This window comes from Macaca mulatta, chromosome 19, assembly GCF_049350105.2.
Source record: "Macaca mulatta isolate MMU2019108-1 chromosome 19, T2T-MMU8v2.0, whole genome shotgun sequence".
In the NCBI taxonomy this organism is placed as follows: domain Eukaryota; kingdom Metazoa; phylum Chordata; class Mammalia; order Primates; family Cercopithecidae; genus Macaca; species Macaca mulatta.
In genome coordinates this window covers 52,438,432-52,450,995 of record NC_133424.1, presented here as the reverse complement: position 1 = coordinate 52,450,995, position 12,564 = coordinate 52,438,432, and the positions used below count along the sequence as shown (strand labels likewise).

Below are 12,564 nucleotides of genomic sequence, written 5' to 3'. Positions count from 1 at the left end.
CGCTGGACTGCGGAGGGGGCTAGGATACCAATTACCTAGCAACCAGTGCAGAAGTGTTGACCAAATGGAATGGCTGCACCAAATGAATGCCAGGCCAAGGCCAGCAGGCTGTCTTTTTAGGGATAACCAGGCACTTGAGTCTGGGAATACACACCCAGGAGGGGCCCATGGAAGCCTCTCCATCCAGTTGGCCCCCGGTCTGGCACCTACCTGCTGATACTGGTTATAGCTGGGCTGAGGGTAGGTCTGTGCAGTGGGGGGTGGCGGTGGGGTATAGGGAGCTGGGTTGTAACCGCCGTAGCTCCCATAGTTGTAGGCAGGTGGTGGAGGAGGTGGAGGCGGTGGGGCTGTGTAGCCCTGGCTGTAACCTCCCTGGTTGTAGGGTGGCTGGCTGTAACTCGGCTGGAAAGTGGAGGGAAAAAAGCCAAAGCTCTGTGAAATAGAGGAAATCTGCAGATGTGAAATGCTGGGATGGAAAAAGGGCCTTTGTAAGTGGTTGGCCCACAGGGGCCCTTCCCTTGCCTGGTGGACATTGTTTGTGGGGCTGAGAAGGAGGAGAGTCAGCTCCATGCCACGGCAGGGCAGGATGAAGGGCAAGCCCCAGGGCTGTGATCTGGACTCTAACCCCAGCTCTGAGACCCCCAGGGAGCAAGGTACACGGCACTTCTTGAAATCCCAGTTTTCTTTTTTATAAAATGAGAATCACAATAGAACAAGAACAACCCCTTCAGCTTGCCCTGAGTATCCAATAAGCTTGTGTGTATAAACCACTGGGCACTCAACAGGTGGCGGTAGTTGTTACTGGAAGATCTGCTGAGAAATAGTAATGGCAATTTACTAAGTGCTTCCCAAGTACAGGTTGGATCATTAAGTCGTTTGATCTCCATATAGAATCTGGGGGTAGATCCCACTAGCCCTGTTTTAAAGAGAAAGAAACTGAGGCTCAAGATGATGAAATTTCTGGGCGAAGGTCACACAGCAAAAAGGACCTGACCCCAGGTTTGCCTAGTCCCAAAGCTAGAGTGCCACCCATTCCTCACAACAAACCTTGGAAGTGAGTTGTTTTTTTTTTTTTTTTTTTTTTTGAGACGGAGTCTCGCTCTGTTGCCCAGGCTGGAGTGCAGTGGCCGGATCTCAGCTCACTGCAAGCTCCGCCTCCCGGGTTCACGCCATTCTCCTGCCTCAGCCTCCCAAGTAGCTGGGACTACAGGCGCCCGCCACCTTGCCCGGCTAGTTTTTTTTTTTGTATTTTTTAGTAGAGACGGGGTTTCACCGTGTTAGCCAGGATGGTCTCCATCTCCTGACCTCGTGATCCGCCCGTCTCGGCCTCCCAAAGTGCTGGGATTACAGGCATGAGCCACCGCGCCCGGCCGGAAGTGAGTTTTACTAACACCTTTATGAGGAAAACGAGGCCCAGAGACGGGAAGCTATATGTCTAAGCTCACAGAAACAGGATGTTGTGAGGCTGGGGTTTGGATCTGTGCCCACCCAACTTGTTCTAGGAAATATTCTAGTTAGAATATTCTAGTTAGACTGGGCCTGGGAACCATCCATTGGTCTCCGGGCAGCTGATTCCAGGCCTGGCATGAGGAAAGTGCTCAGGAAATGGCTGTGAAATAACTGAAGACCTTTCTGGTTTACAGGAGGCTGTGCATACCAGAGCCAGGGCACTGGCTTTCCAAGAACGGGAACTGAACCTGGAGCTGCTCAGGACTGAAGCTCTCTGTGCAGAGGGCAAGTCCTCAGCAACCTTAGAGCCCTGGTTATTATGTCCAAAAGACAAAGAGGTCAGCCAGCCTGGGCAAGGGTGACTCCAGTCAAGTGCTTTCTTGGGGATTCAGTGAGGTTACTGACACAGCCAAGAATAATGTACTTGCTGGAGGGATCAGTGCTTATAACCCATCCCCTTGAGGGTGGTGGTGGGAGAAGAACAGGTTCTGGGAAGGTCTCCATTTACTCCTGGGTTTGGAGGGGATCTGGGAATGTGTAGCGTCCATCTGAGTCAAGATCACGGCCAGGGAGAAAGAAGGGCAGGCTAGAGGTAAGACTGAAGACCAGTAGCTGAGGCATGTGTTGATTTCCCCAGATCCGCCTCCACTTAACTTGCTCAGGTTCAAGAGCACACATGTGATTCCTACATACAAACATACACCCGTTCTCTCACCTGTGGAGGGCTGTAGCTGCTGACGGTGGGGGTGCTGGTATTGGCGCTTGAGCCAGGGATGTTGCTGTTCTTGTTGTAGGTGCTGGCCCCTGGGGGGTTCCGAGCAGGGCTGTAGCTGGGTGGTGGTGGTGGCTGCTGGGGTGGCGGCTGTGGTGGCGGAGGCTGCTGTGGTGGCGGTTGTTGCTGGGGAGCCCGGTTGTAGCTGCCTCTGTTGTTGGAGTTGTTGTTATCCCGGTTGTTGTTACCCCAGCGGTTCTGGCTATAGCCACCACCTCCGCTGCGGTTGAAACCTGCATTGGAGAAATCCAGATGAAAGGCGCCATCATTCCCAAATTGCAACCCCAGGGAACTGGGCTGTCTTGGTGACTACTATGAGCTGGCATGGCCAGGCGCAGAGCCAAGAACTCAAGGTGAACAAACAAAGCATGTCCTCTGGGATTCTCTAGACCCCCGGGCATACTCCCGTCCCAGCCCTTAAGACAGGTTTGTCTCATCCACTGGACTGCGGGATTGGTGAGGCAGGGACCAGGGCAGTCTTGGGTTTCTGTATCCCAGCATCTCAATAGCTGTTGAATATGCAGGAAGGAGATGCTCAAGGAGATGAAGCTGGCAGGGCGCAGTGGCTCAGGCCTGTAATCCCAGCACTCTGGGAGGCTGAGACGGGTGGATCACCTGAGGTCAGGAGTTCAAGACCAGCCTGACCAACACGGAGAAACTCCATCTCTACTAAAAATACAAAAGTAGCCGGGCATGGCGGTGCTTGTCGATAATCCCAGTTACTCGGGAGGCTGAGGTGGGAGAATTGCTTGAACCCGGGAAGCAGAGGTTGCACTGAGCCGAGATCACGCCATTGCACTCCAGCCTGGGCAACAAGAGCAAAACTCCGTCTCAAAAAAAAGAAAAAAAGAGAGGAAGCTAAGCACTGGGGACATCCATGAACGAGTCACATCTAGTCCTTTTCAGACTTGGCCAAAGATGTAGCCCCCATTTCTAATAGATTTTGATCTAGACCCTATTTCCAAGGAGCTCATGGTCAGATGGGGGAAGGTTCACAAAAATGACAGCAACGTGACAGAATGTGCACTGTGATACACAAATGGGCAAAGGGCTTCATAAGCAATGTCCGGGGAGTGGGACAGTGGGAGCATTTCTGAGGTCTCCGTGTCTGACTTGTTTCAGTTTTCTACCAGAGTTTAACTCACAGCTGGAACTCAGAAAACTTCAGTTGCTGATTCAATAAGCAGTCGAAGCCCAGCCCCAACCTGGGAACAGAAAGTGGAGAGTGCTGTGTGTGAGATGTCTCACCTCCTCGGTAGTTGCCTCCTCCACCGCTGCCTCCCCCTCGGTTCTGGAAGCCGCCACGGTTGCCTCCAGGGGGTCCTCGGTTGTCATAGCGCTGGAAGCCACCGCCACCCCCGCGGCCCCGGAAGCCACCACCACCTCGGTTGTCAAAGCGCTTTTCAGGGGGTGGCCCAGCCTTGCGGCCTTCCTCGTTGTACTGCCTCACGAGCTTGTCTGCTTCCTCCCGCTGCAGCTCAATGAATAGAACCTCATCCAGGAAGTCCCCAACATCTGGCAACGTGAAGTTGGCTAGGAGGAAGGGAGAGCCCCAGAGGGAACAAGAAGAAGAGGTCAGTACCTTCTGAAGTCTGGTCCCCTCCACCCAGAAGAATGGCCTTCCAGAAGGGAGAAGGTGAAGAAAACTGGAGTAGTGAATAAGAAAGAGGCAGACAGAAGGGCCGGCGCGGTGGCTCACGCCTGTAATCCCAGCACTTTGGGAGGCCGAGGCGGGTGGATCACCTGAGGTGAGGAGTTCGAGACCAGCCTGGCCAACAGGGCAAAACCCTGTCTCTACTAAACAAATACAAAAATTAGCCAGGCATGGTGGCGGGCACCTGTAGTCCCAGCTACTCGGGAGGCTGAGGCAGGAGAATTGGTTGAACTCCGGAGGCGGAGATTGCAGTGAGCCAAGATCGTACCACTACACTCCAGGCTAGGTGACAGGGCAAGACTCCATCTCCAAAAAAAAAAAAGAGAGAGAGAGAGAAAAGAGAGAGAGAAAGAGGTAGAAAAAGCCCCAACTCCTCAGCCTGCTGTCAGGGGCTAACAAAGACTCCTCCCTTTTCTGAAGAGGTGGCTAAGACCCACCTAGCCACAGTGCTCAGCTCCCTCAGGCCTCACCCCAGGGAATGGGTCAGATGGATGGCATCACCATCCCTATTTTTACTGAGAAACAAACTGAGGCTTGCCCACAGTCAGCCCATCTGGGGCCAGAGGCACGGTGAGCATGCAGGACTTTCAGCTTTAGCTCGCATACATCCTTTCCCTCATGCTGCCCCCAGTCCCATCCCACCTGAAAACCCCGACACAAGGCCGGGCGCGGTGGCTCAAGCCTGTAATCCCAGCACTTTGGGAGGCCGAGGTGGGCGGATCATGAGGTCAGGAGATCGAGACCATCCTGGCTAACATGGTGAAACCCCGTCCCATCAATACAAAAAATTAGCCGGGCGAGGTGGCAGGAGCCTGTAGTCCCAGCTACTTGGGAGGCTGAGGCAGGAGAATGGCGTGAACCCAGGAGGTGGAGGTTGCAGTGAGCCGAGATCGCGCCACTGCACTCCAGTCTGGGCGACAGAGCAAGACTCCGTCTCAAAAAAAAAAAACCAAACCAAACCAAACAAAACAAAACCCCCACACAAGAGAAATGGGTAGCTTTTCCATTCACAGCTGTGGTAGACAAGGAAGGGACAAAGTAGAAGCAAAGAAAGAATAAGATCAAAAAAGAAATCATTAGGGAGCCAGGGAAGGGCAAACTGAGTAAAGAGCTTCTTCTCTCCAGGACCCTGCAGTGATGTTCCTCTGGGAAGCACTCATTTCCTACCTTTCATTTCTAAGACCGCATGATCTGGGACATCCTTCCCTTCCTCGTCGGTTCGCTTTATTGTTCGGTCTTTCAGGTCCTCGTCAGTGGGACAAATCACAATGGCTTTGCGCTGGAAGCCTTCAAATGGTCTCATTTTTCGTCTCTGGGCTGACCCATAAACATTTGTCTAAGGTAAGGTAACAGAAGAGGCAAGAGATGGTACATTAAGAGTTGGTTTTTTCCTCTGAGGGGTATTATGTAGGCCAGGGACTGAGAAAAGGATATTAGTGCTCCTTGTAAGCAGAGAAACTCAGGAAACAGCTCTTCTTTACTTTGAAGATTCCTGAGTCACCCTCAGCAAATGAATTGACTTAGGTAAGTGGCTGCAGACAGGCACAGGGCAAAGGACTCCTAATGGTTGGGACTTTGCTTTTTAATCCTATTTGTTCTTGGTACTGGGCCTTACAATTTCTTTCCCCTATTCTAAAAGTTAATACATACTCTTGGTAAAAAATTCACAGTATAAGGCATAAAGTTTAGAGGAAAAACCCCTGCATTCCCTTAGTGCCAGCCCTACTTCCCAGACAGAATGAAGAATGAATTTCTTCTGTGCGCTTTTAGAAGTATCTGTGTGATTTTACACAAAAAGAATTGTATTATGCACATCCTCCTAAGGCTCTTTTTCATGTAACATGAAACTTTCTCTAAAGCTTTTCTGTGCAGTATTCTTTTTTAATGGCTGTATAATACCTATAGATTAGCTATGCTGCTAATTAACCAGCTCCTTTGGACATTTGTTCTCGTTAACATTGGTACTTTTATTCCCTCAGTCCTTCTCTGAAACATCAGCCTCACCCACAAGCTTCTAACCAGCAAGCTCGACAGGTCAGGAGTCTCTGCTTCTCACAAGTGCAGTTTTGCTCCTAATGTTTCCTTCTCTTCCTCTAAGTGATGGCAGGTGTGTCCTGGGCTGGTGCTGGCAGAGCGGTGCTCTAGCACATATGTGGTTGAGAGCAGTAACAACATCAGCTTCCATTTACTGAATACCTCCTTCATGTTGGGCCCTTTGGGAATGGGGTCTACCTCTGTTGGACTCAGGGTTCCATAGACTCAGCCTGTATACTTGAATCATGTGGACACTACTTAAAAAGTGAGCAGCCCAAACTTCATTTGAGACTTCCTGAGCCTGAACCTCTAGAAGTGAGACCCAGGCATCTATACAGGTACCCTCCCTATGGAAACTCGGGAACTCAGCAGAAACGGAGTAAGGAGTTTTTAACTGCATTTAGACAATTTTTTAGTGGCTCTAACAGACACCCAAGAAAGAAGCTACAGATGGGGAAAACAGTCTGTAAAGGGGCACGTACAAATGAACAACAAAAGAAATGTATTCTGAAGATACGGCCTAGTTGGGTGCAAAGAGTCTAGGGTCAAGTCCTGGTGTGGCTACTAACGCACCTTGGCCAGTCCTTACGGTTGCCTCATCTGTAATACGGTGTTGAAAAGCCTCCCTTCCTGGGCTGGCAAGAACTGAGTAAGAGAATGTCCATAAAGCAACTGACAAAGTGCAAGAAACTACCCAAGTAGGGGGACACAGGTGGCCTCCAGGGCGGGAGACACCTTGATGGGGAGGAAGGCAGTGCACTGGGATGGCCCAGCCTCAGCCTCTGTAAAATCAAGCTCTGAAAAGGGAAAACGGCATGGATGTCTTATGGTTGCTGTGAAGACTGAATGAGTCCATGTGAGTAAAAGACCTCATCTAAGCCCAGGCCCTGGCTCACAGCCAACACTCCACAACTGTGAGCTGCCACTGATGTAGTCATCACTGGGTAGATATTTATACTGTCATGTTGACTTGAAGCAACTCAGACCAAAGAAAAGGTTACGCTTATAGTGATCTCCCAAGCAGAAAGACAGGGACAGTGAGACAGGGTGGAAAGAACGCAGGCTTTGGGGAAGAAACTTGGGCTTGAAATCCCCGCTGTGCCCTTTACTATTTGTGAGACTCCAGACAAGGCCTCAAGTAGCCTGAGTCTCAAATTTCCTCGTCTGAAAGACAAGGATCATCACCCTCGTCCTGGCTCTGGAGAGGATTTGCAGATGTAAAAATCTCTGGCAAGTGCCAAGGGGGGTGGGCAGTGAAACAAGTCAACACCCAGAGTGGATCTGAAAATAAGGCCTATAGGACTGACTATCCAGGAGAGGCTTCTCAGTGGAAAGTACCAAGGAAAATTGAAGCTTGAGGAAAAAACAAGGTTACAAGAGATCCTCTTCTAAGACATAGGAACAGGGTGCTAGATGTGGATTAGCCAGGGGCCAGGGACTCCAGCACAGATCTGTTGGAAGTTCTGGGCCACGGGTGCAGCTGCTTAAACTAACCAGATCCTCTGGCCCTGAACCATGCGCCAGGAAAAAATGTTCTTCCCTGTCCCCCAGGCAAAGTGTCCCTACCCCCATGAAGGAGGCTGTGGGCAGTCATGTGGGTGACAGGCACACACATACTTGTTCTTGGGGTCTTGGACACTGGCCCACAAAGAGCCCTTGGGCCACAAATGGTTTGAAAAGGAACATCATGTTACAGAGGAAAAGTTAAGTCCCCCTTCCCCGCTACTCTTCTTTGACTCCATTCCTAAAAGCAAAGCAGAACGTGGCATCTGGTCACAGGAAGAAAGAGTTTGGCTTCCTCAGCTAAATATAATTTTCTTCTGACACAAAAGCCCACCATAGGTAGGTGCCAGGGTGAATATGACCCCAGACCATTCTGCCTTTTGTTTTGTTTTGTTTTGTTTTGTTTGCTCCTAAGTGATCCTACTTTGATTCCTCTGAACTGCCAGGGCATGGAGTGACACGTCCTGAGGTCTTCCATGTGGTACAACCGCCCTGTCAATGCACTGATGAGGAGACAGAGAAGAGAAGCAATTCTGCCAAGACGGCTAGTCCCTGCAGCTTCATGGGATGGGAGGAATGGAGGCGGAGCAGATTGGACTCATAAATAGCTGGCCTTTGTCCTTGGAAGTGGGCAGACTCTGAGAGATGGCTTCTCAGGCACTTCGGAATTGAGATGCTGAGAATCCTCAGCAATGATTTTTAAGACTGCGCCTCCCTCCACTTACTCCTTGGCTTAGGGAAGGGAAGAAGAGTATCTAAACCACACCAGCAGAAATGCAAATACTTGGCTTTCCTGGAGGAAAGGGAATTAGCTGCTGGTGGCTGTTGCCACAGCAAACACAGTGAGGTCACAGCCCCTGGACCAGCCCAGCACTTCTGTGGTCGCTGGGGGCTGCTGGCGGCTGTTGCTATGAGACCAGCACAACAGCTAGGTCAGCTTTTCCAGTTGCTTTCGTTCCCTCTGCCTAGCTCCTGCTTCTCCCAGTCCCACCCTGCTTGAAGATGTTGATTCTGAGAGAAAATGTGGCTGGCTGTGTTCCCTGGCCCCTGTGACACAGACTAAGGGACAACAGGTTTCTCAGAGAAACTATATGGGGAGTTTTGGTGTGTAACAGTCTGAGGGAGAGAGGAGGGAACACAGCAGGTACGAGTGATGACGTAACAGCCCAGGCTCTCTCAAGCCCCACTGTCCCTGTCTACTCTCACTTGTCACAGCTCACCAGGGTCATACTGGCAGCAGGAGAAACCTAGCTAGATCTGAGGAGCAAAGTGAAGGCCATGATGAGTAAAGATTTGCTTTGGACTCGAGTGAGGTGAATTCCAGTCAAAAGAACCACATTTATAGGAAAAGAACTGGCTAGAGTATGAAAAATAGAATGGGCTTCAGGCTCTAGGGATGATTGGTCAGGGGTGAAGGAAAGAAACATCCCTTTTCCAAGGCCTGCAAATAAGACGCAGGTTACTGTGGGATACTGTTCTAGCCCTGGGTTTCTGTTTCAGGCAAAAGTATGGCACCTGCTGACCAGGATGCAAATGAGGACTAGAATGACATGTTCTGACTGTGATGTCAACCCATCCGGCCCTGATTCTAACTGATGCCTGGCCTGGCTCTGGGCTGCTAGAGCCCTCTAATGGAACTCCTAGGCAACAGTGCCCTACTCTGGGGTGGGTTTGGGCAACATGGCCCTGCGGAGGCTCCCCAGAAGCCTCCAGAAGGGCAACTTGTTTGCCTCACAGCAGGCCAGTCAGTTCCTGTTCTGTACTCCATTTTGAGGCCCTCTGGGACAAGGCCAGAAAGCATCTCATTCCAGAGGCTTCCCACCTCCAACAGAGGACCCCAAAGAGCCACCTGAAGTAATGTGGCCTTCCCCCTTTCTCTCTCCTCTGCAGCCTTTTACTAGCCAGGCAAATTTATCCATATTCCTCCGGATGAAAACCTAACCATGACTCCCCACTCTCCTCAGAACAAAGCCCCAACTCTTTTAATCATCCTCTGTGCCCTGACCCAGACATTCCACCTCCAGAAAGCTTCCCCAAATTCCCACCATGGCCCCAACCATTCTAGACTATGGCTGTTTGGGAAGTCAGCAGGGCTGTGATCTATCAGCATACTGAGTGTGTGACTTAGCAGTCCTACAGTCCTCTGTAGAGGCCTCAGTTTCCTCTCTGGTCCACCTCTTTTTTCTCCTCTGATGTTCCACAGCTGTGATGCCCACATGACCTGAAGAGGCTACTCAGGTTATCATAGAATGTAGGTCAAAGCCCCCATATACCTGAGAGTTTGTGCCCAATAACATACATCCCAGGGTAGGCGTTAGAGTCCTGGCCAGACAAACGCAGAATCCTGGCTTACACGGGGCCCACCTGGTTTCTGCGGACAACCTCTCCTTCCCTCTCAAGGATGAGCATTTCTGAGGCCAACCTACATAACATGAGGCTGGAAGAGCCAAATGTGGGGAGGTCTGACCACTCAGGAAAAACTAGTGGAGGCAAAAGATGGTTCTGGGCTGAGATCCAGGAACTGCAGGGACTTTGCCTGTAGTATGGGTTTCCCCTTTGGAAATTCCACCTAGCCCAGGAGACAGCTATGCATCATCAACTTACCTGTCACTGCCAAAGCTAGTGGAATGGAAGTGCCAGGATTGGCCAGGGGCCTGCTCTGAACCTTCTATACACAAACACACAACTTCCCTCTCCCTCTTTCTCATACCCAGAGTTTTCTGGAACCCACTTTTCGGGTTTAAGCCAAAACAGGTGAAACCACTGGCTTTATACTCCCTCCCTCAGCCTGAGTAGCCTATGGCTTCAGGCCCCGAGTCAATCCTCCAATCTGTGGTTAACCAGAGAACTCTCCTCCCCAGCCTTCAGAGTTTAGGTTCTCTGTCTCACTGTTGGCCCAGATCACTTGGCCTGACCCACATGTCCCTTAAGCAGGAGGCTGGTAGCCCCAAAGACCACAGGCATACCCGGTACAGCCCTAGACCCTGTCCCTGAACAAGCCGGCAGCAGCCAAGAAGGCTGACAGTAGGTCTTCAGAGTGCAAAGCTGTCATGGGCCTGGCTTCCAGAGAAAACCCACTTCAGCATCCTGGACAGAGATGTTAGACGATCCACTCTAGACTATAATCATTCTACCCTGGGCCACGTATTTGAAATGGGTTTCATAGCTGATTTAACCAGCAAACCAAGAAAAAGACAGGCAGGAATACTGGCTGGGGTATCCAAAAGAGGTATGTATCCTCAGAGTATTAAAATGGTATTACTGCTCTCCCTTTCACGACAATGAGTCCAAATGGGGTCAATTCAGACTAAAATTCTAAAATGCCCTGACAAGGAGGATCAGGCAAAGCGAGGCCAAGGGTTTAAAAGACAAATCTTCAAAGCGGAGAGAACACTGATTGTATACAATACTGATGGGGCCGAGCTGGGGGGATAACCATGGATGGCTTTTAGACTATCCTGTGCTCAACTGTTTTGTGCAGGATCCTCATTCCTATGTGAAGGCAACTTGGTCCCTGGTGATTTCCTTCTAACAAGCCCACTACAATTCTGACAAAGCCAAACACTGTCACCACCTCCACTCTTATCAGGAGCCCTTTAAACTTATGGTCACCAGGCCGGGCGCGGTGGCTCAAGCCTGTAATCCCAGCACTTTGGGAGGCCGAGACGGGCGGATCACGAGGCCAGGAGATCGAGAGACGATCCCGGCTAACACGGTGAAACCCCGTCTCTACTAAAAAATACAAAAAAACTAGCCGGGCGAGGTGGCGGGCGCCTGCAGTCCCAGCTACTCGGGAGGCTGAGGCAGGAGAACGGCGTAAACCCGGGAGGCGGAGCTTGCAGTGAGCTGAGATCCGGCCACTGCACTCCAGCCTGGGTGACAGAGCAAGACTCCGTCTCAAAAAAAAAAAAAAAAAAAAAACTTATGGTCACCAAGCACCTAGGCCTACACGTATGGAAGGCACTTCAGGAAGGCTACAAGGGCAGGATGTGACTTAGTTTACATATTTACTCACTCATAGGTTCTTAAGAAAGCACAAATGCAAGGCTAAAGGGAACAGAGGCTCATTCACAGATCCCCAAATACAGAAAATAAGGAAACACCCTTTGTTACTTGTGAAAGCCTTCAGGACAAATGTTAAGTATGACGTTGAATAGGAAATAACCATGTCGAACTCATTACTCTGAGACAGGAATCTCTAATGAGTTTTGGGTCACTCATCCTTTTGAGAATGCTGAAAGATAGGGACAAAAACATTGTCTAAGGTTTTTTTTTTCTTCTTTTTTGTAAAAAGGATACACCTGCACCTGCGTACAATATTTATGTTCAATTGCAAAGCTTCCAAGGTCCCTGATGTTAAGAACTCCACCATTAACTGAAATGTAGGTAGAAAATATGACTTAGGTATGTACCTGCCAGTCATGCGTATTTGTGAAGAGAATATGATGGAAGCAATAATAGCATTTACCTTACAGCACTGCTGTTGGCATGAAAGCTACTCTACCTATTCTGTAGAGTATTTAACAATAATCACCAGCTACTAAGTGCCAGGTCCTGTGTTAGGTGTACAGATGCTATTGAGATCCCTGTTTTATAAACCAAGAGATGGAGATTCAGAGGATAAAGTCAGCTGCCCAAAGGCACAGAGCTAGGTAGTAGCCAAGCTGGGATTTAAGCCCCAGTCTGTCAGGCTCGGAAATCCATACTCCTTCCATTTTGCTAAACAGTATTTACGTGATGTTCTTTGGGGCTGCTGATGAGTCTGAGTAGTAAGTAGGCCTAGATCATGATCCTAGTCTGGGCTCAGCTGTGTGCAGGACCATGTCATCATGTATGACAAGGTCTGACCCCCCGACTAGCACAGCAGTCCATCATCATTATGGGGAAAAAAGAAAGGGACCCGAGGGAGATTCCCAGGCATGCAAGGGGTCCCCTCCCTTTTCCTGAGGACACAATGGTTATCATTAAGTACCTGATCTAGGATATAGTTGCGTTTCTTGCGGGCAGCAATCTGGATGAGGCGGTTGAGGCACTGGGTGGCCTGCTGGATCAGGACGTCCCAGCGGCCAGCATAGTTCCGCTGCCGGCGTAGGCCCATCACCTGCAGGCAGGAATTGGTGAGGGGTGAGTGGTTTTAGTTGCACGGCAGCAC

At 50.3% G+C, this 12,564-nt stretch overlaps 1 protein-coding gene across 25 annotated transcripts in view; it reads right to left on the bottom strand.

The window, feature by feature from the left end:
* The window catches only part of HNRNPUL1 (heterogeneous nuclear ribonucleoprotein U like 1), a 48,723-nt gene that overhangs the window by 1,308 nt on the left and 34,851 nt on the right, over positions 1 to 12,564 (bottom strand). For 7 of the 25 annotated variants that reach the window (XM_015124012.3, XM_015124007.3, XM_077982961.1 and 4 more), the window contains 5 exons: positions 12,385 to 12,513; positions 5,043 to 5,211; positions 3,470 to 3,754; positions 2,165 to 2,454; positions 211 to 402 (listed from right to left, as the gene is read on the bottom strand). In XM_015124012.3, the coding sequence (XP_014979498.3) occupies positions 211 to 402; positions 2,165 to 2,454; positions 3,470 to 3,754; positions 5,043 to 5,211; positions 12,385 to 12,513 (1,065 nt within the window). Of the gene's footprint in view, positions 1 to 134; positions 433 to 2,164; positions 2,455 to 3,469; positions 3,755 to 5,042; positions 5,212 to 12,384; positions 12,514 to 12,564 lie in introns of all 25 variants that reach the window. The other 18 variants (XM_015124009.3, XM_028839776.2, XM_015124008.3 and 15 more) reach the window with 8 other exon arrangements.